At 35.3% G+C, this 22733-nt stretch overlaps 1 protein-coding gene across 4 annotated transcripts in view; it reads right to left on the bottom strand.

The window, feature by feature from the left end:
* Positions 1-22733, bottom strand: part of POF1B (POF1B actin binding protein) — a 108898-nt gene that overhangs the window by 58664 nt on the left and 27501 nt on the right. For 3 of the 4 annotated variants that reach the window (XM_072817950.1, XM_072817952.1, XM_072817949.1), the window contains exons 5-6: positions 14492-14593; positions 8362-8544 (exon numbers count right to left, since the gene is read on the bottom strand). In XM_072817950.1, coding sequence (XP_072674051.1) covers positions 8362-8544; positions 14492-14593 — 285 coding nt within the window. The remainder of the gene's footprint in view (positions 1-8361; positions 8545-14491; positions 14594-22733) is intronic. The other variant, XM_072817951.1, reaches the window with a different exon arrangement.

The following is a 22733-nucleotide window of genomic DNA, read 5'->3' as shown; positions in this document are numbered from 1 at the left end:
TGAAAAAGATGGACCCAAAACAGATATGGATTAAATTTTTGGAAAGGATAAGCATGGGATAGAGGTTTGGGCAAAATAACCCATTTGCAAAAATGGGGATGGAAAAGGCGAAAAATATGAAAAGGGATTTAACCACACACATTTTAATGAGAGAGGAAACAGGCAGGTCTGCTCAGTTTATTGAGTGAACCAGCCCAGAGAGTCCATCATTAGTGAATGACTTATCTTAAATAAACATTGTAACAAGATTCCTGTATACTTGCCAGAAAAAAACACCTGACATTAAGATCTGTGCTGTTTTGATGTTGAGAAAAATTGAATCTTCAAATGATGGGAGAAAAGCACCACAAAAAAAAAAAAAAAAAAAAAAAAAAAAAAAAAAAAAAAAAAAAAAAAAAAAAAAAAAAAAAAAAGATTCCCCACAAGTTGGAGTATTTTCATTGGCAATAGCCCTATACAAGTGGGCAGAACTATTCCTTTTACATCTGCCCATGACTCCAAAAGTTTTCTCAGCATCAAGCCATGTGGAAAAGAGTTGCACATATAATATATGTAGTTTAGTTTTTCTTATAAATTCCACCTGTATGATAACTTGTAAAATGTGTTTAGCTGATCTTTTCCTTGTCGTTAACATATGTAAAATTATCTATTTCTTGCTAATGTCAGGAAATGACCACAGCACATTATTCTTAAGGTCTCAAGGAAGGAAATGTGATTGCAAAAAAAAATGTAATTGCCAATGTTTTGAATTTGAAACCAAAATGATGATGTTTCATGGAAAACAACAGAAATTAGTTTTATAAAAAATATTTTGAAGCCAGGTTTTTGGACACTTGATTTTTAAAAATATTTTAATGACTTTTGCTTCGTGGAAAGAATTTTAAAGGTGATTTAGTTTCATTTAAAAATATTATTACATGAGCACTGAGTATTATATATAAGTGATGAATCACTTAATTCTACTCCTGAAACTAATATAATATTACATTATATGTTAACTATTTGGAATTTAAATAAAAACTTGAAAATAACAAAAATCATCTTAAAAATGTAAAAAAAAATAAAAAATAAAATTATCATTATAGTGGGAACCAATTTCTTTTATTGATGTTTTGAAGGATTTGGATCCTGGGGTTGGAAAACAAAGAAGGCCAGAATCGAGCATTTATTTGAGCATCTACTATGTATTTGGCTCTAAGCTGAATACTTCACATATTTTTTTATATTTAATAGAATAGATGGGGAAACTGAGGTTCAGTTAAGTCAATTAACTCAGTCTAGTTAGATCAATTACCTAAGATCTTGCAATTTGGCAGAATAATCTTTTATAAACCCAAATAATTGAATGGAAAGTCTATGTTCTTTTCACCTTACTTTTTTAAAAGATTTATTTATTTATTTTAGAGACAGAAAGAGAGAGTGCAGCAGGGTGGGGCAGAGGGAGACGGAGAGAGAAACTCAAGCCGACTCCATGCATGGGGTTGATCCCACAACACTGAGATCATGATCTGAGCTGAAACCAAAGGTCAGGTGCTTAACTGATTGCACCACCCAGGTGTCCCCCACCTTATATATATATATATTTACATATTCATCTCCATGTTTATTGCACTATTACTCCTTTTTTTGCATATTCACCTACATGTTTATTGCAGATAAGCTAAGTGTCCACTTATGGATGAATCAATAAGATGTGGTACATACACACAATGACACATTATTTAGCCATAAAAAGAATGATATCTTGGCATTTGTGACAACATAGATTGACCTTAAGAGCAAGATGCCAGTTGAAGTAAGTCAGAAAGAGAAAGGCAAATACCATATGATCCCATTCATGTGTGGAATATGAAATAACAACAAAACCCAAAAAGCTACTTTCAGAGAGTGAAGAAATTGGTGGAGGTGTAGGGGCAAGGTTGGGTGAAATGGATAAAGGGGTCAAAATGTACAGACTTTCAATTATAAAATAAATAAATCACAGGGATGGAATATAAAGCATGGTGAACTACAATTAACAATACTATATTACATATGTGAAAGTTGCTAAGAGAATAGATGTTAAAAATTCTCATCATTAGAAAAATGTAAGTGAATGATGGAAAGTGACAGATGTTAATGAGACTGATTATAATGATAATTTCACAACATATGTGAACATAAATCTATTATGTTACACACCTGAAAAACAATATCATATGTCAATTATACCTTAATTTAAAAAACTATAATGGCCACTGTGCTCTTTTTCCTTTAATTAATTTTAATTATTTACTTAATCACATTTATGTTTTTATTCTAGCTACTTAACATATAGTGTAGTATTGGTTTCAGGGGTAGAACTTAGTATATAACTTAGTATATATAAAACTTACATATAATACCCAGTGTTCATCACAACATGTGCTCTAATAACCATCACTCACTTAGCCTATTCCCCACACATATCCCCTCCAGCAACCCTCAGTTTGTTCTCTATAGTTAAAAGTCTCTTATGGTTTGCCTCCCTCTCTCTTTTTTCCCTTCCCTTATGTTCATCTGTTTTGTTTCTTAAATTCCACATATGAGTGAAGTCATATATTTGCCTTTCTCTGACTGACTTACCTTGCTTAACATAATACAGTCTGGTTCTATCCATGTCACCACAAATGGTAAGATCTCATTCTATTTGATTTGATCCTCCTATCCACCCATCAGACAATGGATGTTTGGGTTCTTTCCATAATTTGGCTATTGTTGATAACGCTGCCATAAACATCAGGGGGCATATGCCCCTTCAAATCAACATTTTTCTATCCTTTGGGTAAATACTTAGTAATGCAATTGCTGGGTTATAGGATAGTTCTATTTTTAACTTTTTGAGGAATCTCCATATTGTTTTCCAGAGTGGCTGTACCACTTTGCATTCCCACCAACAATGTAAGAGTCTTCTCCTTTTCTCTGCATCTCATTAACATCTGTTATTTCCTGAGTTGTTTGTTTTAGCCATTCTGATACGAGTGAGGTGGTATCCCATTGTGGTTTTGATTTGTATTTCCCTGATGATGAGTGATGTTGAATATCTTTTCACGTGTCTCTTAATCAACTGTATGTCTTCTTTGGAAAAGTGTCTATTCATGGCTTCTGCCAATTTTTTAAAATTGGATTATTTGTTTTTTGGGTGTGGAGTTTGATAGGTTCTTTATAGATTTTGGATACTAACCTTTATCAGATATGTCACTTGCAAATATTTTCTCCCATTCTGTAAGTTGCCTTTTTGTTTGTTGATTGTTTCCTTTGTTGTGCAGAATATTTTTATCTTGATGAAGCCCCAATAGTTAATTTTTGCTTTTGGTTCCCTTACCTCAGAAGATGTATCTACTAAGGAGTTGCTTTGCTCCATGTCAAAAAGGTTGCTGTTTATGTTCTCTTCCAGGATTTTGATGGTCTCTTGACTCATATTTAGGTCTTTCATCCATTTTGAATTTATTCCTGTGTAAGGAAGTGGTGTAAGAAAGTGGTCCAGTTTCATTTCTCTGCATATTGCTGTCCAGGTTTCCCAACACCATTTGTTTGTTTTTTTTTTATTATTATTATTATTTTTTTATTGGTGTTCAATTTACTAACATACAGAATAACACCCAGTGCCCGTCACCCATTCACTCCCACCCCCCGCCCTCCTCCCCTTCTACCACCCCTAGTTCGTTTCCCAGAGTTAGCAGTCTTTACGTTCTGTCTCCCTTTCTGATATTTCCCACACATTTCTTCTCCCTTCCCTTATTTTCCCTTTCACTATTATTTATATTCCCCAAATGAATGAGAACATATAATGTTTGTCCTTCTCCGACTGACTTACTTCACTCAGCATAATACCCTCCAGTTCCATCCACGTTGAAGCAAATGGTGGGTATTTGTCATTTCTAATAGCTGAGTAATATTCCATTGTATACATAAACCACATCTTCTTTATCCATTCATCTTTCGTTGGACACCGAGGCTCCTTCCACAGTTTGGCTATAGTGGCCATTGCTGCTATAAACATCGGGGTGCAGGTGTCCCGGCGTTTCATTGCATTTGTATCTTTGGGGTAAATCCCCAACAGTGCAATTGCTGGGTCTTAGGGCAGGTATATTTTTAACTGTTTGAGGAACCTCCACACAGTTTTCCAGAGTGGCTGCACCAGTTCACATTCCCACCAACAGTGTAGGAGGGTTCCCTTTTCTCCGCATCCTCTCCAACATTTGTTGTTTCCTGCCTTGTTAATTTTCCCCATTCTCACTGGTGTGAGGTGGTATCTCATTGTGGTTTTGATTTGTATTTCCCTGATGGCAAGTGATGCAGAGCATTTTCTCATATGCATGTTGGCCATGTCTATGTCTTCCTCTGTGAGATTTCTGTTCATGTCTTTTGCCCATTTCATGATTGGATTGTTTGTTTCTTTGGTGTTGAGTTTAATAAGTTCTTTATAGATCTTGGAAACTAGCCCTTTATCTGATATGTCATTTGCAAATATCTTCTCCCATTCTGTAGGTTGTCTTTGAGTTTTGTTGACTGTATCCTTTGCTGTGCAAAAGCTTCTTATCTTGATGAAGTCCCAATAGTTCATTTTTGCTTTTGTTTCTTTTGCCTTTGTGGATGTATCTTGCAAGAAGTTACTATGGCCGAGTTCAAAAAGGGTGTTGCCTGTGTTCTTCTCTAGGATTTTGATGGAATCTTGTCTCACATTTAGATCTTTCATCCATTTTGAGTTTATCTTTGTGTATGGTGAAAGAGAGTGGTCTAGTTTCATTGTTCTGCATGTGGATGTCCAATTTTCCCAGCACCATTTATTGAAGAGACTGTCTTTCTTCCAATGGATAGTCTTTCCTCCTTTATCGAATATTAGTTGCCCATAAAGTTCAGGGTCCAACACCATTTGTTGAAGAGACTTTTTTCCATTGGATAGTCTTTCCAGCTTTGTCAAAGATTAGTTGACCATATAGCTGTGCGTCCATTTCTAGGTTTTCTATTCTGTTCCATTGATCTATGTGTCTGTTTTTGTGCCAGTACCATACTGTCTTGATGACTACAGTTTGTAATATAGCTTGAGGTTCAGAATTGTGATGCTTCTAGCATCGCTTTTCTTTTTCAAGATGGCTTTGGCTATTCAGAGTCTTTTGTGGTTCCACTCAAAATTTAGGATTGGTTGTTCTAGCTGTGTGAAAAATGCTGTTGGTCTTTTTTTTGCTATTGGTATTTTGATAGGGAATGTATTAAATGTGTACATTGCTTTGGGCGAAGTATAGACATTTTAACAATATTTGTTCTTCCAATCCATGAGCATGGAATGTTTTTCAATTTCTTTGTATCATCTTCAGTTTCTGTCATAAGTGCTCTATAGTTTTCAGAGTACAGATCTTATATCTCTTTTGTTAGGCTTATTTGTTTTCACCTCATTATGCTATGTTAGTTAAAATTTAACTCTAAACACAAGCTAAAAATGGGCCAACCTGTAGTTTTAAAAGAGCATGATTTATTATCTGCTCTATAACTCTTTAAAGAGACTCTCCACTCATGTGGAAGAGACATTTAAATATCAAGGAGCCTAGTTGAGAGAACTCATTTTCTTCCTTCCCTTATCTATGGATCTACACAACCAGATTACCCTATCCTCTGACCGGGAATGAATCCTATGTAATCCATGTAAGTGGAATTACTAGCTTTACACTTCCCAGGTAACTATCTTGTTTTCAGCAGGAAAACCAGAAGTATTTAATCTATACGAAAAAAACTCCAATATTTAACAAAGCTACATCAGAATCTCAAACTGAGGCATAAATAATAAAATAAAAAGTAATACATTAGTTATTCAACTCTTCCCATTTTCTAAATAGACAATATCTAGTCTGCTCAAATATACTATTAGTGTAGTAAGCTAGTGAAAGGATATCATAGCATCATTATTGCCACTACACAAGATTCTTAATCCTGTGATATTGTTTCCATCTCTGGTAATTGTTCCTCAGTTCATTCCTACTGTTATTCTAATTTAAGTTGTACAATTGAGAAAGCTTCTAATAATCTCTACAAATCTTTCTCTGTGGAATTTTTATGTTGTAGACTTTATAGTTTATAAAGCACTTTCAACATGGGTTTATATTTAGACATTACATCAACCCTGTGAGGTAGATATTACTACCTAAATTTTTTGGGGGGAAGTAGTAGAAGATTTCCTTTTTTTTAGTTAAGAATGAGAACAGTTTAATATTTCTTAATATTAAGGTAGTCCTTTATCAATAGTGTAAACATAAATAGAGCACTGGGCTAAGAGCCTGTCAATAGAGAGGTATTGGTGACATAGCAGAAAGTAGACTAGCTTCAGAGAAGGAAGAACATAAGAAAGTTTTTGAGAGATAAAAAATTTTAACCAAGTTTCAAATAAATTTCAATCTCCATACTAATAATAAAAAGTTTAGAACAAGATATTGCTACAACCATATGTTGCTGTCTAAGATATGGTCATCTTCTCACTAAAGAATCAGTTTGAGTGGCATAGTGTACTTTACATTATGAATTAAAATTAACAAATGTCTTCAAAACATATGTATATACCCAAATGTAAATACTTAGAATTTTTTATTTAAATTCAAACAATTAACATATAATGTATTATTGCTTTCAGAAGTAGAGGTCAGTGATTCCTCAGTCTTTATAATACCCAGTGCCATTACATCACATGCCCTCCTTAATGTCCATCATCCAGTTGCCCCATCTCTCCACCTCCCTCCCCTCCAGTGATCCTCAGTTTGTTTCTTAGGATTAAGAGTCTCTTGTGGTCTGTCTCTCTCATTACTATCTAACTTCTGAGAGAGCCAGTATTTATTAAAAAGACACACTTGAAAGGCACAGAGCCTGGGACTGGAACCCAGTTCTTCCTTCTCTGAAGCTGGTCTACTTTCTGCTATGTCACCATACGTCTCCATTGACAGGCTCTTAGTCCAGTGCTTTATTTATGTTTACACTATTGATAAAGGACTCCTCACATCTCTCTTTATGAATCCTGGCTCCACTATATGCTAGCTGAGCAAATATTTGCAAGAACTTATGAGCGATAAGTATTTTGTGATAAGGAAACTGAAACAAAGCAAATAATTAGACTAAACTGTATAAAATTGTTGCCATTTGACAAACATTAACCTACTAAAAATGACCATTTTAAATTATTTAACTTAATAAATGTTTCTAATCATTATTATCAATCCATTTATTTTTTTCTTAGTGTAATGTTAGTGTTTATTTTTTTGTATATTTTTTATTGGAGTTCGATTTGCCAACATATAGTATAACATCCAGTGCTCATCCCGTCAAGTGCCCTTCTCAGTGCCCGTCACCCAGTCACCCCTTCCCTCCACCCATAATCAATCCATTTAATGTAAGAAGTTCAACACCATCTGAACTATATTTTAGAGTATCTTAGTTAACAATATTTCCATTCAAGATATTCAAAGAAAATATAATTTTAGGTTCTTTAGGGTGTAAAAATATGGACTTTAAATATTTTATGTATTTTTAGTGATATGGCCAAAGTACATATTTCAAAATTTCAGTCCTTAGAAATAATCTCATATATAATTAATATAAAACAATCAAATTCTTATGTGGGCTGTCTCCTTCCTATTTTTTATTCTTTTCCTTCTATCTTTTAATAAGATCTGCCTATGAAAGAGATCAATTTAAGCAAGTTATTCCTTACTGGGAAAAAAGTCCTGAAAAAATACAAATGATGACTGATTTCTCACTGTTTAGTTATTGTTGTTAGTTTTACTGAGATACAAGAAAATATTTTTTCCTTTTGCACTTGTGTAATAGATGTTTCCAAAATTCCAAAGTCTTCAGAATATAAATTAGTCACTGATGATTGTATCCCAAGAGATTTCTCCTTAGCAACCAAGTTTTAGTTTCTATTTTGTTGATGTAATACACAATAAAATGTATGCATTTGCTGACTTAATACAGCATATTTCATAGAATGCACATAGGAATTAATTGACAGCTTGTGAAATGTAATCCTTAGCTAATATAATTTCCAATTCATTGTCCATTTAAATACCATGCCTCATGAAAATATTTAATGTGGCACAACCAGCGAATCCATTTTAAAACTGAGGATCAGCTAGAAATTAAGTATTCATTAATCTGTTTATAACTTTTCTCATAGATTTAATGCATTAATAGACCTGAATTATTTTGTTTTCTGAGAGGAAATAGAAAATTTTGTTTTAAAAATGCCATAAATAGCTCAATATTTTGAAGAAAATTCAATGTGGGTGCCTATATAGTGGTATGAGAAGAATTTAAGAGTGTTATTTCAGTTTTATAAAAAAATCAGCTGATTGATATTACCTGATCATGTAAATAGCTTGATCCACTATGGCACAGTTCATTTCCAGTGTTTGTAGAAATTGAGTCACTTCCTGTGACGGTTTGGATTTGTTGGCTAGAATGAGATTGCTGACAGTGCGCAGAGTGGACGATCTGGGGCTGTCGGACAATGTGATGATGGCATTGGACCCGTGGATAGCATTCCTAAAACACACATACATGCCAAAATAGCCACTGAGAATAAAAATTACTAATCAAGAAAAACCAACTGAATCCATTTTTTAAAAAATTTAATGTGTTCTTTCACAAGACAATTCAAGCTCTAAGATTTATAGTTTTAATACGTGAGATGTTATTTTTTCAAATTATTTCATTGGGGAAATTGTATTGCATTCTATTTTCGTTTGATCAGGTGGCTGTTACCATCCAAATATTTACCTGAATCGTCTAGAGAATTGCATGTTCTTATTAAATTAACATTCCAGTTATACTTAACACTAAAACTATAATTAATATTAATGCTAATTACTCTGATGATCCAACAGGCACTTCAGCATCTAATTTTATAATACTATCATACTGAAGATGCAAATAGACATAAAATTAGAAAATAACATAATGCAGTGATTTTCGATATCAGGAAGCATATTAGAATCACAGTGGGGACAGACAAAACTCATGCTTGTGAAAATCAAGCGAAAATATTGGAAAACTGTAACTGAAGCTTCAGATACAGAAAGCAAGGATTCTAACTGATTCTACCCCTTACTCTGTGATCTTGGGAAATTACTTTATCTTTATGAGTCTCAGTTTCTTCATTTGCAAAAGTGGAGATAATATGTGTCTCATTGGGTTGCTGTGAGGAATAAATGAACTAATGTTTATAAAGTGCCTAGTATAAAGTGGGTAATAAAGACTTATTATCATATTATTTCATTATTATTGTCATCATCAACTTAATCATCATCCACCCCACTAATTTTGCAAGTGGAAAAAAACCCCTGAAGTCCAGAGAAGTAAGATGCTTTACTCATAATGACATGACTAATTCTTGGAAAAATTTGGATTGGAATTCCTGATTTCTAGGTCAGAGTTCTTTCAGAACATAACAATGAATTTTTACTGTCCTCAAAATAGTCTGGAACTTGTTGTTCTTAAACTAAGTCTTTACTATCTGCTTATTTATTTGTCATGGCTTTTTTATGATAAAGTATAGAGGACAGAATAAGAAAAGCTATCAGGTTGTTTCAGTTTTGAGAATTTCAGGTATACTTGAATTTCCTATATTAGTTTGTTATTATTCTAGTTTGATAGCAGGCATCTAAAAGCCAGTTTTCAAAGAAAAACATACTCTATTTTGAATCAGAATGCTACATTCAAGCACGTGCATTTAGCTTTGGAAGTATAAATTCAATGCTCTACTTCCTTTGGGTAGTGGAAAGCTGACCTGCATTAATAAAGCACATCAAATTTTATATTTTTTATGTAGAACAATTTTCAACTATATTAAGTGAATAAAGCAAGATGCATAAGTATGAATATACTATGCTCCCTTTTGTATAACATTTAAAAATATATAAATATGTATATATTTACAAATATACACAGCTGTTTTTAAATGCATAGAGAAAAAATATCTTAAGAGTGACAGACCCTAAGAAGAGGAACTGAGAGATATGGGGGTTATTCTGTATGTTAGTAAATTGAACACCAATAAAAAATAAATTAAAAAAAATAACAATAAAAAAAAAGAAGAGGAACTGAGAGATAAGGGGGCTAGGATAGAGAGGCTTTTTTAAAACCACTGTATATATTTTATTTTCTTTTTGTATTCTTTTTGTACTTTCTATGCTTTGAAATTTTTAACATGTATACAAATTATCTTTTTATGTCTACAAAAATTATTTTGAAAGAAAGAAAAACATAAAAGAAACATTTTGCAAATAGAAATTGCCTTGGTAGTCACTGATGATAAAGGTCATAGAATCTGTTCATAGACTCATTTTTTCCAGATTCTTTTCAAATATGACTCACTTTAGAAATATGATAGCAATCCAATCATGAAATGGGCAAAAGACATGAACAGAAATCTCACAGAGGAAGACATAGACATGGCCAACATGCACATGAGAAAATGCTCTGCATCACTTGCCATCAGGGAAATACAAATCAAAACCACAATGAGATACCACCTCACACCAGTGAGAATGGGGAAAATTAACAAGGCAGGAAACCACAAATGTTGCAGAAGATGCGGAGAAAAGGGAACCTTCTTACACTGTTGGTGGGAATGTGAACTGGTGCAGCCCTTCTGGAAAACTGTGTGGAGGTTCCTCAAAGAGTTAAAAATAGACCTGCCCTAAGACCCAGCAATTGCACTGTTGGGGATTTACCCCAAAGATTCAGATGCAATGAAACGCCGGGACACCTGCACCCCGATGTTTATAGCAGCAATGTCCACAATAGCCAAACTGTGGAAGGAGCCTCAGTGTCCATCGAAAGATGAATGGATAAAGAAGATGTGGTTTATGTATACAATGGAATATTACTCAGCCATTAGAAACGACAAATACCCATTTGCTTCAACGTGGATGGAACTGGAAGGTATTATGCTGAGTGAAGTAAGTCAATCGGAGAAGGACAAACATTGTATGTTCTCATTCATTTGGGGAATATAAATAATAGTGAAAGGGAATATAAGGGAAGGGAGAAAAAATGAGTGGGAAATTTCAGAAAGGGAGACAGAATATAAAGACTCCTAACTCTGGGAAACGAACTAGGGGTGATGGAAGGGGAGGAGGGCGGGGGGTGGGGGTGAATGGTTGACGGGCACTGAGGGGGGCACTTGATGGGATGAGCACTGAGTGTTATTCTGTATGTTGGTAAATTGAACACCAATAAAAAATAAATTTATTATTAAAAAAAGAAATATGATAGCACTAAGGTCACTACAGTTTAGAAGTCAGGCTGTGTACTATCAGCAACTTTTGTACAAATTGTAGAGCTGAATGTATTATCTGTTTTTTAATGTTACAGAATACCTCCATACACTGGATTAGAATAAAAAGTCAGTGACAGGCTGAGAAAACTTTCACCCAGTGGGGAACTTTTAAACTACTGAAATAGAAGTCCTCTTGAATGCTCTTTAAAAAGCAAGTTATGAAACACTCTGAAGTACATACCAATATAGGACAATAAACAAAACAAAGCTCATTTCTCAATCATCTTCCTTTATTAATATATCAGTTGACGCTTGAATAGAATTGTTGACAGTCTCTTTATCTGGGATATCTTGTGGTTCTGGCCTCTAACCTCTCAGTATCACTGAAGTCTTAATAGATTTTCAGTTTCAATTCTCACACCTAATAACTACTAAAATTACTGTTCTAAATCATGATATTCATATATTACTCATACTTTTGAAGTGTACCACAAGCTGAATTTCTAATGTACAAAAGATAAAAAAATTCTGATTTATCAAATATTTTGTCTTCTTTGATAGAGAGTACAGTTCATATGAACTGCATAATTATCTTGCAAATGGCATCCATTTACCACCTTTCCATGACAAAGACTTCTTTTGGGGGGCAGGTCTTATATCCTAAGAGCTAGTCTTATTTGAATTAATCTCATGTAACATTAAGTGTTTCATCCAGATTCTAGCTTTATCCAGCTTATCCTATTGCATTTCTATCACTGAGGAAACTCAACTAGGTCAAGGCAGTTGTAGTTTGTTTAATGTGCATCGTTCCTTTTACCTTGGGCAGTCTCCCATGGTAGTCTTAAAATTCCCAAATCATTTAAGTCACTAATAAAAAAAAAGTGGATGTAAAAAGATAAATATTCAAATTAATAGTAAGTAACTGTAGTGTTCTTTTAAAAGAGTTTTTCTGTAATTATTCCATATGTGTAGTAATTGTAATGTACAGGATATTCAATCTTTTCCTCTAGGAACCAAGATTTAGAAAAGTATTTCTCCCTTTGAAACATTAAATTAGAAGGAGAATAAAATGAGGTGTATCAAACATTTCTTAATATTTAAAAGGTGTCAAACTTACTGTTTTGTCAGTTCAGTTGAATAAAGGGCAGTTGTTATAATTTGATAGCTTGAGGAAAGTCCCCCTTAAAGAACTGACATATTTTATAAAACGTTTCTATTTGGTGCCATAATGTCCAGAAATATTTTGCTGTTATTCTGAAAGATATATGTTCAATACATACCATACCAAACCCTCAAACATATCCAACTTTCTAAGCAGACCAGAGACTTAAAGGTTTGAATGTTTGTGATTCTAAGAGTTTACACTATTTTAGTTTTAGTGAGCATCAAATAAGTAATAATGTATTAATTCCTATGAATCTGGTAACAACTGCCCATAAATGCACGTAAAAATGTGTTCTCATGACAAGAAAAAAGAATTTAGTATATTTTAATGTTTCATTTTATATGAGAAAAAAAGATTTTTGTGATAAAAATTCATTTTGTTAAAGATTTATTTATTTATTCATGATAGACATGGAGAGAGAGAGAGAGAGAGGCAGAGACACAGGCAGCTCGAGAAGCAGGGTCCATGCAGGGAGCCCGACGTGGGACTCGATCCCGTGTCTCCAGGGTCATGCCCTGGGCCGAAAGCGGGCGCTAAACCATTGAGCCACCCAGGAATCCACTAATTCATTTGACATTATTTAACTACCTGTTATAGGTTAAACTGTGCTCCCCCAACAAAAATCATATGTTAAAGTCCTAATTATTAGTACCTCAAAATGTGACCTTGTTTTTTTTTTTTAATTTTTTTTGAAACAAGGTCTTTATAGAAGTAAGAAGTTAAAATAAAGCCATTAAGATGGGTCTTAATCAAATGTCTGGTGTCCTCATATAAAAGGAAACTTTGGACATAGAGACAGACATACTCAGAGGGAAGATGATAGAAAGACATACAAAAAAGATGCCATGTAAAGAGAGAGGATTAAATATGGATCTAAAAAACCAAGGAATTAAAAAAAATAAAAACCAAGGAATAACTGAGACCACAAGAAACTAAGAGATGGGCATTGAAGAGCTCTTTCCCTAAAGGCTTCAAAGGGAGCAGGGCCTGACAACATGAAGATTTCATACTTCTGGCCTCCAGAACTGTGAGACCATAAACTTGTGTTGTTTAAGCCACCCAGATTGTGGTACTTTACAGTCCTAAGAAACTAATACACTGTCCTACTTCAAGAATGTCCAAAAGACAAGTTTCAGGCTTTGTCTGGGCTGGACATACTTGTATCCACTGAGCAGATCAATATGAATCTACAGTTGTCTACAGTAATAACTCGGTTTGAAGTTCTGGTAGCTCTACATGCCTTGGAATTACCATTACCCTACTACAGTTTTGAATGTTGTACTTGGTCTCTCAGCTGAATTTAATGAAATTTTTAAAATGTGACTTGAACTATAGTTTTCTAGACTTTTGCATTGTATAGTATTTTACGTATCTGCTCATATATACTGTTCATTTGAAAATTCATTTTATATTTTTAATATTTTTCAACTTTTTATTCAATTTCTAGTTTATATTCTATAATATAATATTGGTTTCAGGAGTAGAATTTAGTAGTTAATCACTTACATATAACATCCAATGCTCATCACAAGTGCCTCTTTAATATCCATCACCCATTTAGCCCATCTCCAGCCACCTCCTCTCCATTAACCTTCAGTTTGTTCTCTATAGTTAAGAGTCTCTTATGGTTCGCCCCCCTCTCTTTTTTTCCTCCTTCCCCTATATTCATCTATTTTATTTCCTCAAATTCCACAATTAGGACAAAGTTATAATGTTTTTAAATTATAATTTTTGTGAGACCAGTTTAAAAGAAACATGCAAAGCATCTGGATTAAATTCAGGTTCTACCATTAATTTCCTATGTGACTCGACATATCTTTACTTCAGTTTCCCTTCCAGTAAAACAGGAACAATAATATTTCACATGAGAGAATGAATATGAAAGTGTTAAGGATGATTTGAAGGGCTGTACACATAATGAGGTATTATTATGACTCATAGTGGCCTTGCTTGGCATTTAACAATTGAAAGTCATTTTAACTCTATTAAAATACTAATAATTAAAAAGTATACACTTCATAAGCTTTAAAACAAAATTTACATACCTCATCCGAATTTAGCTTCTCTACTTTTCTTATTGTTTTCTCATAAATAACATTATTTCCTGGGAAGAAATGGCCTCCTCGTAGGAATGGAGAAAGTGGTTCCTATAAAGACAATAATGACTATGTTTTGTTTTGAAAAATACTTTTTCAGAGGAACTTTAACTTAAGCAAATATCTAGTCTCTAATCAACTCTGAGATAGTAGCATACTAGGAGAATGGTATGCTATCCCAATAAGGTTTGGAGAGATATAAGGAAATAGTAATAAAGATGGTCTGTTTTCTCAAACAGAGCAATCTGAATCGCCCCTACTACATTCTACTAGGTCTAACAAAATGTTTTAGGGGAATTGGAAGGGAGTGAGAAAGAAAACTTTTTCCCTTTAAAGGCATGGTATTGTGAGTTTCCGCTGAAATAGACAGGCATGAGGTCAACTTCATTTAAATTGAGTTCACTGGCAGGTTTCTTTCTATGCAAAAGTATTATTGGAGAAATGCAAAATTAACAATTCATTACTGAGCTGTAAAGTAGATAAAAAGATTTTACCCCCCCTGGAACTCAGCTTTGGTGCCATTGAAGCATACAATTCTTACTTGTGATTATAATCAAAGCTAAATCTCTCTGTACAATGTATGTTTTGAATACTAAAAGCATAATAAAGTCTTTAAGTGCCACTGTATCCCCATATAATTAACTAAGTTGATATAAGATTATCCAAGTGCTTTAAAGATATCAGCCAATGAAATAAAGGCTGGTGACATGTCCAAGATTAGAAAAAAAAAAACAGGGAAGGACTAATAAGAATCATATCAAGTATAAAATATATACTATATTACTATATTTCTTTCCCTTACTTTGGTTTTCATATGACTCTACTTGTATGGAGGGGGTTGAGGTTGTTTTGTTACAAAGAAAAATTGCATTCATTTTTTTTGTAATATAGAGGAACAGTATAGAAGGGGATTTACCAAGCCTGCTACCAGTTAATATGTATAAGACCATTTCAAAATTTAAAAAATGAAAAAAAAAACAAAAACAAAATAAAAAAATGTCAGCATTTTCTCATCTACTACTGTAAAAATTCTTAAAACAACTGAATAAAACATGGGTTGTTGAGAATGCAAGAGACCCTTGAATCCAAAGCTATATATGTCTTATATTCAATTTTGAATAAAGGGTGTTCCTGGAATACTTTGGTGAAACAAACGTGCAAGTGATTAAATTTGGCTAGTTGACTATTAAATCTAAAGGTAGATATATTTAGAAAGATTCCCCTAGAAGCCCTTTTGTGTTTGCTTGTCTTTGTAAAAAAGCTTTTTTGGTAGTTATTTGCAATCATGAAACATATGTTTAAGAGCTTGCTATGGACAGTACACTTTGCTAAATTTTATAATGCATGAATCAAACTTAGATTATTACCAGGAACACTGAATATTGATCAGTATTCATGAAACAATATCCAACAGCTTACGTTTATAATGTCCTCAAGCTAAGAATGATATTTAGATTTTTTTAAAGATTTTATTTACTTATTCATGAGAGACACAGAGAGAAAGATAGAGAGGCAGAGACACAGGCAGAGGGAGAAGCAGGCTCCATGCAGGGAGTTGGATGCAGAACTCGATCCCAGGACCCCAGGATCACGCCCTGGGCTGAAGGCAGGCACTAAACCACTGAGCCACCCAGGAATCCCCGATATTTAGACTTTTAAAGGACTATAAATACAAAGAAGGCCAAAATCCTATGGGGACAGCAAAGCCTAAAATATTTACTATAATGACCTTTAGAGGAAAAGTTTGCTGATCTTTAGTATAGACGATATATGAAGATAAACATCTATAATACTGATTTTCAATAGGAAAAAACTGAAAGCCTTTCCCCTAAGATTAGGAACATGACAGGGATATACACTCTCACCACTGTTATTCAATATAGTACTAGAAGTCCTAGCCTCAGCAATCAGACAACAAAAAGAAAAAAAAAGGCATTCAAATTGGCAAAGAAGAAGTGAAACTCTCCCTCTTCTCAGATGATATGATATTGTATATAGAAAACTGAAAAGACTCCACCCCAAGGTTGTTAGAACTCATACAGCAATTCAGCAATGTGGCAGGATACAAAATGAATGCCCAGAAATAAGTGGCATTTCTATACACTAAGAATGAGACTGAAGAAAGAGAAATTAAGGAATCAACACCATTTACAATTGCACCCAAAACCATAAGATACTTAGGAATAAACCTAACCAAAGAGGTAAAGGATCTATACCCTAAAAACTATAGAACACTTATGAAAGAAATCAAATATGTAAAGAGCTGGAAAAACATTCCATACTCATGGATTATAAAAATAAATATTGTGAAAATGTCTATGCTACCCAGGGCAATTTACACATTCAATGCGAATCCCTATCAAAATATGGATATTTTTGCAATCAGAAGAGACCTATAATAGCCAGAGGAATATTGAAAAAGAAAACCAATGCTGGGGGCATCACAATGCCAGATTTCAAGCTGTATAACAAAGCTGTGATAATCAAGACAGTATAGTCTGGCACAAAAACAGACACATAGATCAATGGAACAGAATAGAGAATCCAGAAATGGGCACTCAACTCTATGGTCAACTAATATTCAACAAAGCAGGAAAGACTATCCACTGGAAAAAGGATGGTATCTTCAACAAGTGGTGTTGGGAAAATTGGACAGCCACATACAGAAGAATGAAACTAGACCATTCTCTTACACCATACACAAAAATAAACTCAAAACTGATGAAAGATCTAAATGTGAGACAAGATTCCATCAAAATCCTAAAGGAGAACATAGCCAACAACCATTATGAACTTTGCCACAGCAACTTCATGCAAGATACATCTATGAAGGCAAGGGAAACAAAAGCAAAAATGAACTACTGGGACTTCATCAAGATAAGAAGCTTTTGCACAGCAAAAGAAACAGTCAACAAAACTAAAAGACAACCTACAGAATGGGAGAAGATATTTGCAAATGACTTATCAGTTAAAGGGCTACTATCCAAGATCTATAGATCTTCTTTATAAAGAAGTTATGAAACTCAACACCCAAGAAACAGAAAATCCAGTCATGAAATGGGCAGAAGACATGAACAGAAATTTCCCCAAAGAAGACATACACATTGGCCAACAAGCACATGAAAAAACGCTCCAATCACTTTTCATCAGGGAAATAGAAATCAAAACCACAATGAGATACCATCTCACACCAGTGAGAATGGGGAAAATTAACAAGACAGGAAACAGAAATGTTGGAGAGGATGTGGAGAAAGGGGAACCCTCTTGCACTGTTGGTGGGAATGCAAACTGTTACAGCCACTCTGGAAAAGTATAGAGGTTCCTCAAGAAGTTAAAAATAGAGCTACCCTACTACCCAGCAATTGCACTTCTGCATATTGACCCCAAAGATACTGATGTAGTGAAATGCTGGGACATTTAAACCCCAATGTTTATAGCAGCAGTGTCCACAATAGCCAAACTGTGAAAGGATCCATGATGTCCCTTGAAAGAATGGATAAAGAAGATGTGGTGTGTGTATATACACACACACACAATGGAATATTACTTAGCCATCAGAAGAGATGAATACTCACCATTTGCTTTGATATGGATGGAACTGGAGAGTATTATTGCTGAGTGAAATAAGTCGATCAGAGAAGGACAATTATCATATGGTTTCACTCATATGTGGAATACAAGAATAGTGAAAGGGCTTATAAAGGAAAGGAGGGGGATTGAGTAGGAAAAATTAGAGAGGGAGACAAACCATTAAAGACTCCTAACTCTGGGAAACAAACAAAGAGTTGCAGAAGGGGAGGTGGGTGGGGAATGGGGTAACTGGGTGATGGGCACTGAGGAGGGCACTTGATGGAATGAGCACTGGGTGTTATAATATATGTTGGCAAATTGAATTTAAATATAAATATAATAAAAATATTTTTATATACCCCAAATTAATGAGACCATATAATGTTTGTCTTTCTCTGACTGACTTATTTCACTCAGCATAATACCCTCCAGTTCCATCCACGTCAAAGCAAATGGTGGGTATTTGTCACTGGGTGTTATTCTATATGCTGGCAAATTGAACACCAATAAAACAATAAATTAAAAAATATAAAAAATAATAAAAAATAAAAAAGCTAAAGTTCTAAAAAAAAAAGCCTATAATACCAGGTAGAAAACAGCAAGTTCCTAGAAGAGGTACAGAGAATAACTTATTGGATGGAATTAAGAAGAGAAAAAATTAAAATTCATGTGGCAGTACTCAAGTATGTTACTTGGATCAGGTGGCATTTGAGAGAAGGTTAAGATAGGCTTTGCATATGAGGACATGAAAGAAAATGGTATTCCAAATGTAGTAAACAAAATGAGGCATGAAACCAAGGCTGTGAAAGTGTAAATTACATATAAGGGAACAGATGGCAGGTGAAGATTGGTATTGAAAGCAATGAGAAGTTCTTGAATGCTTTAAACAGGGATGGGAGGTGAACATGCATCTACTTCAGCAAGATTCATTGGAGAAAAGAAAGAGTACAGGTGAGGAGATCAGTTAAGAGATTACCCAAAATTATCAAGAACAGTACTTTCCAAAGATGACTGTAAGATCTTATATCTGAGAAATCTATTATATAACCAATGGTGCCAAAAACAAAAGCGAGAAAAGTTGAGACACATTGAATTTTATGTGCTCCTGGTAAAAACCGAGGTCTGATTCATGGTTTTACTCCTCATAACATTTAGTAAATATATAGTGCATAGTAATCCCTTAAATATGTACTAAATTATTACAAAAAATTATCAGAGATTTTTACCAAAACGTGTAAGAAGGCATTCAGGTTATAAATGTCCAACACACAGGTGAGGGGGGATTTCATGGCTATATTTCTAGAATCATATGCTTAGATGATCTTATTAAATTCTTGTAATTGGTGAAAAGGCAAGTGAATATCAAAGACATAACTACATAAGTCTTAAGAGATATGAAAATCAGAAGAGAAAAATGAAAAAGTCAAGTGAAGAAAAATTTTCATAAATCAGTGGAAAGGAGAATGACAGTATATATGCTTCAGAGAGGTCAACAGCTGAGAATTCCAAAGCAGATTGGATTTGGACTACTACAGATCCATTGGATCGGGCTATTAAAATTAGTGGAAGAAGAAATAATGGGAAAAAGTTCTAGAGTCATAAAACCTGTATTTAGTACTGCCTCTATCATCTACTTGCTGTGGAAAGTCATTTACCTTCTTTGAGGCTGTTTTCTTATCATAGTGATAGTAATGCGGAATAATTTATATCAAGCAAAATAACGTATTTTAAAGTAACTTTAACTGTGATTTTAATGTATAAATGATATTGGCTTTTAATAATATAGTAATATAACATTTTAAGTCCATACTGCATTTAAAAGTTTATGAGAACCTTGTTAGAACTATTCTAAGATATCAAGGTAAAGTATATATAAAAAATAGGCTTATTGAGGGCAGGGACTATATCCATCTTGAAAATCCCGTAGTGATAACTGGATGAAAAGAGATGATATGAATGTTTATCTTAAGGATATAAGCACCTTCTAGAAGGATAAACAAAGTTAGCAAAAGAAAATTTCTCTTTGTTTACTATAAATGCTGAACTGCTATTGTTTTTAAGAAGAAAAATGGGTTAGGTCCTAACAGTGTTGATTCTCTCGCTTTTTTAAATGACTTACTGAAAAAAAAAGACTTCCAAGTTTAGGGGACTATTATTTTCCCAAAATATGTAAGAAAGTAAAATAAAATTTTATTATATTTGAATAAATCATTCTGAGTAAAACAGATCAGCAAAATAAGTTTAATTAGAAGTCAGATTTTTCACAAATGAGCTGGTAGACAGATTTACTATTTTGGCAGCTTATATTTTATCTGTACATTTGAATTGGTGCCAGATCCACCCTAAAAATTAATAGGTGTCTTCAAAGATGGCTGATCTTATCATCTTAATTGTTACTTTTAGAACCTCTGGCAGTAGTTCTCACATCTAACCAAGTACATAATCCCCAGCATCTACTTTGCTGTTCCCAGGCCATGAAAATTTGCTGAAGAAAGTTACAAAATATTTGCTGATTTGGCTCTGTACAAATTCAAGTTTTTTAACTTTAAGAGCCCTTCTAACCTTCATGGTCATAGTCATATTTCTCAAATTTTCTACAACTCTGCTTACAATTTTTTCCCAAATTCTTCAATCCCCTGTGCTCACATTCTCTCATTCTCTTTCTTCTTCTTGAGAGAACCAAGATCTATCCAATGAGATTCCTTCATTTTCCACCCTACCTCAAAAATCTCTTCAACTTCTGCTACTTCCATCTCATTACCAAGAAAGACATACTCCTCCTTTTATCCTGAAGTCACTTCTGTAGAAAATCCTATCCCCTCTTGTCTATTCCAGAATTGTGTCCCATTTGTCCCCTTTCTATGTGGCATCTTTAGTCTTATTACTGGTTCTCCCTCTGCCCCTCCCTCTATTCTCTCTCTCTCTCTCTCATAAATAAATAAACAAATAAATCTTTTAAAAATGATCTGGAGAGAGGTGACTGGTTGGCTTAGTTGGCTGAATGTCTGACTTTTGATCTCAGCTCAGGTCTTAATCTCAGGGTCATGGGTTCAGCTCCACAATGGGCTCCACTCTGGGTGTGGTGCCTACTTAATAAAAAAATGACCTGGAGAAAAGTCACATTTGAGATAGAGTCTTGGGAGTTATTCCTCTGAAAATTGTCATTGTAGCTATGAGAATGACTGAGAAAACTGATGGGTAATGGAGAGGTACAGAACCTTGTGAAATGCCTAATTTAAGAAAACAGAAATAAATCTCTCAGATCTCCAAGATTCTGTTTTATCCTCTTGCTACAATCCCATCTTTACTTCTTTTGCCAATATCCTTCTTAGAAGAGTAATCCTCATTTATTTCCTCCACTTCTTGATCTATTCACTCATTAACTTTTCAATGTTAACTGTAATAATACCTTATATACCACAATAAATCCTTCTCTGATTCCCCAAAAAGTGTTATCTCCAATCAAGGAACATCAATAAGACTTCATCTGTAGGGGAGGGGCAAAATGGCGGAAGAGTAGGGTCCCCAAATCACCTGTCCCCACCAAATTACCTAAATAACCGTCAAATCATCCTGAGAATCTACGAATTTGGCCTGAGATTTAAAGAGAGAACACCTGGAATGCTACAGTGACAAGAGTTCACGCTTCTATCAAGGTAGGAAGACGGGGAAAAAGAAATAAAAAAACAAAAGGCATCCCAGGGGGAGGGGCCCCACGAGGAGCCGGGCTAAGGCCGGGGTGAGTGTCCCCAGGAAAGGAGAGCCCCGTCCCGGAGAAGCAGGAGCTGCACCAATCTTCCCGGGTGGAAAGGCGCCCGCAGGGAGTTAGAGCAGGACCCAGGAGGGCGGGGATGCCCTCAGGCTCCCGGGGACACTAACAGACACCTGCGCCCCTGAGAGAGTGTGCGGAGCTCCCTAAAGGGCTGCAGCGCGCACACGCATTGACCCGGGAGCAGCTCAGAGGGGCTCTGGCGGCGGATCAGCGGAGGGGGCTGCGGGGCCCCGGGAGCAGCTCAGAAGCGGCTCCAGCAGAGGAAGAGGCTCCCTGCAGAGGGGGCTGCGCGGCTGGGGGAGCAGCTCGGAGGGGCTCGGGTGGCGGCTCCGCGGAGGGTGCTGCGTCAGCGGGAGAGTGAATCCAACAGCGCAGGCCCGAGAGCACTGGGCGCCGGGGACACAGCCCAGGATCCTGCCTCCCCCCAGGACAGGCAGAGGCCGGGAGGGCCCAGGACAGCAAGGACGCTCCTGCCAGAGCTGAGCAGATCAGCGGCCCCGCCCCGGAGCCTCCAGGCCCTGCAGACTGAGAGCTTCCTAGTTACTGTGGGAGCTGAATCCAGGTTTCCAGAGCTGGCCCCGCCACTAGGGCTGTTGCTCCTGGGGCCTCACGGGGTAAACAACCCCCACTGAGCCCTGCACCAGGCAGGGGGCAGAGCAACTCCCCCAAGTGCTAACACCTGAAAATCAGCACAACAGGCCCCTCCCCCAGAAGACCAGCTAGACGGACAAGTTCCAGGGGAAGTCAAGGGACTTAAAGTATACAGAATCAGAAGATACTCTCCCGTGGTTTTTTTTATTTTCTTTTTGATTTCTGTTTGCTTCCCCCACCCCTTTTTTTCCTTTCTTT

Source organism: Canis lupus, chromosome X (genome assembly GCF_048164855.1).
Source record: "Canis lupus baileyi chromosome X, mCanLup2.hap1, whole genome shotgun sequence".
Taxonomy (NCBI): Eukaryota; Metazoa; Chordata; class Mammalia; order Carnivora; family Canidae; genus Canis; species Canis lupus.
The sequence above is the reverse complement of the archived record's forward strand: the minus strand, read 5'-3'. Positions and strand labels throughout refer to the sequence as shown.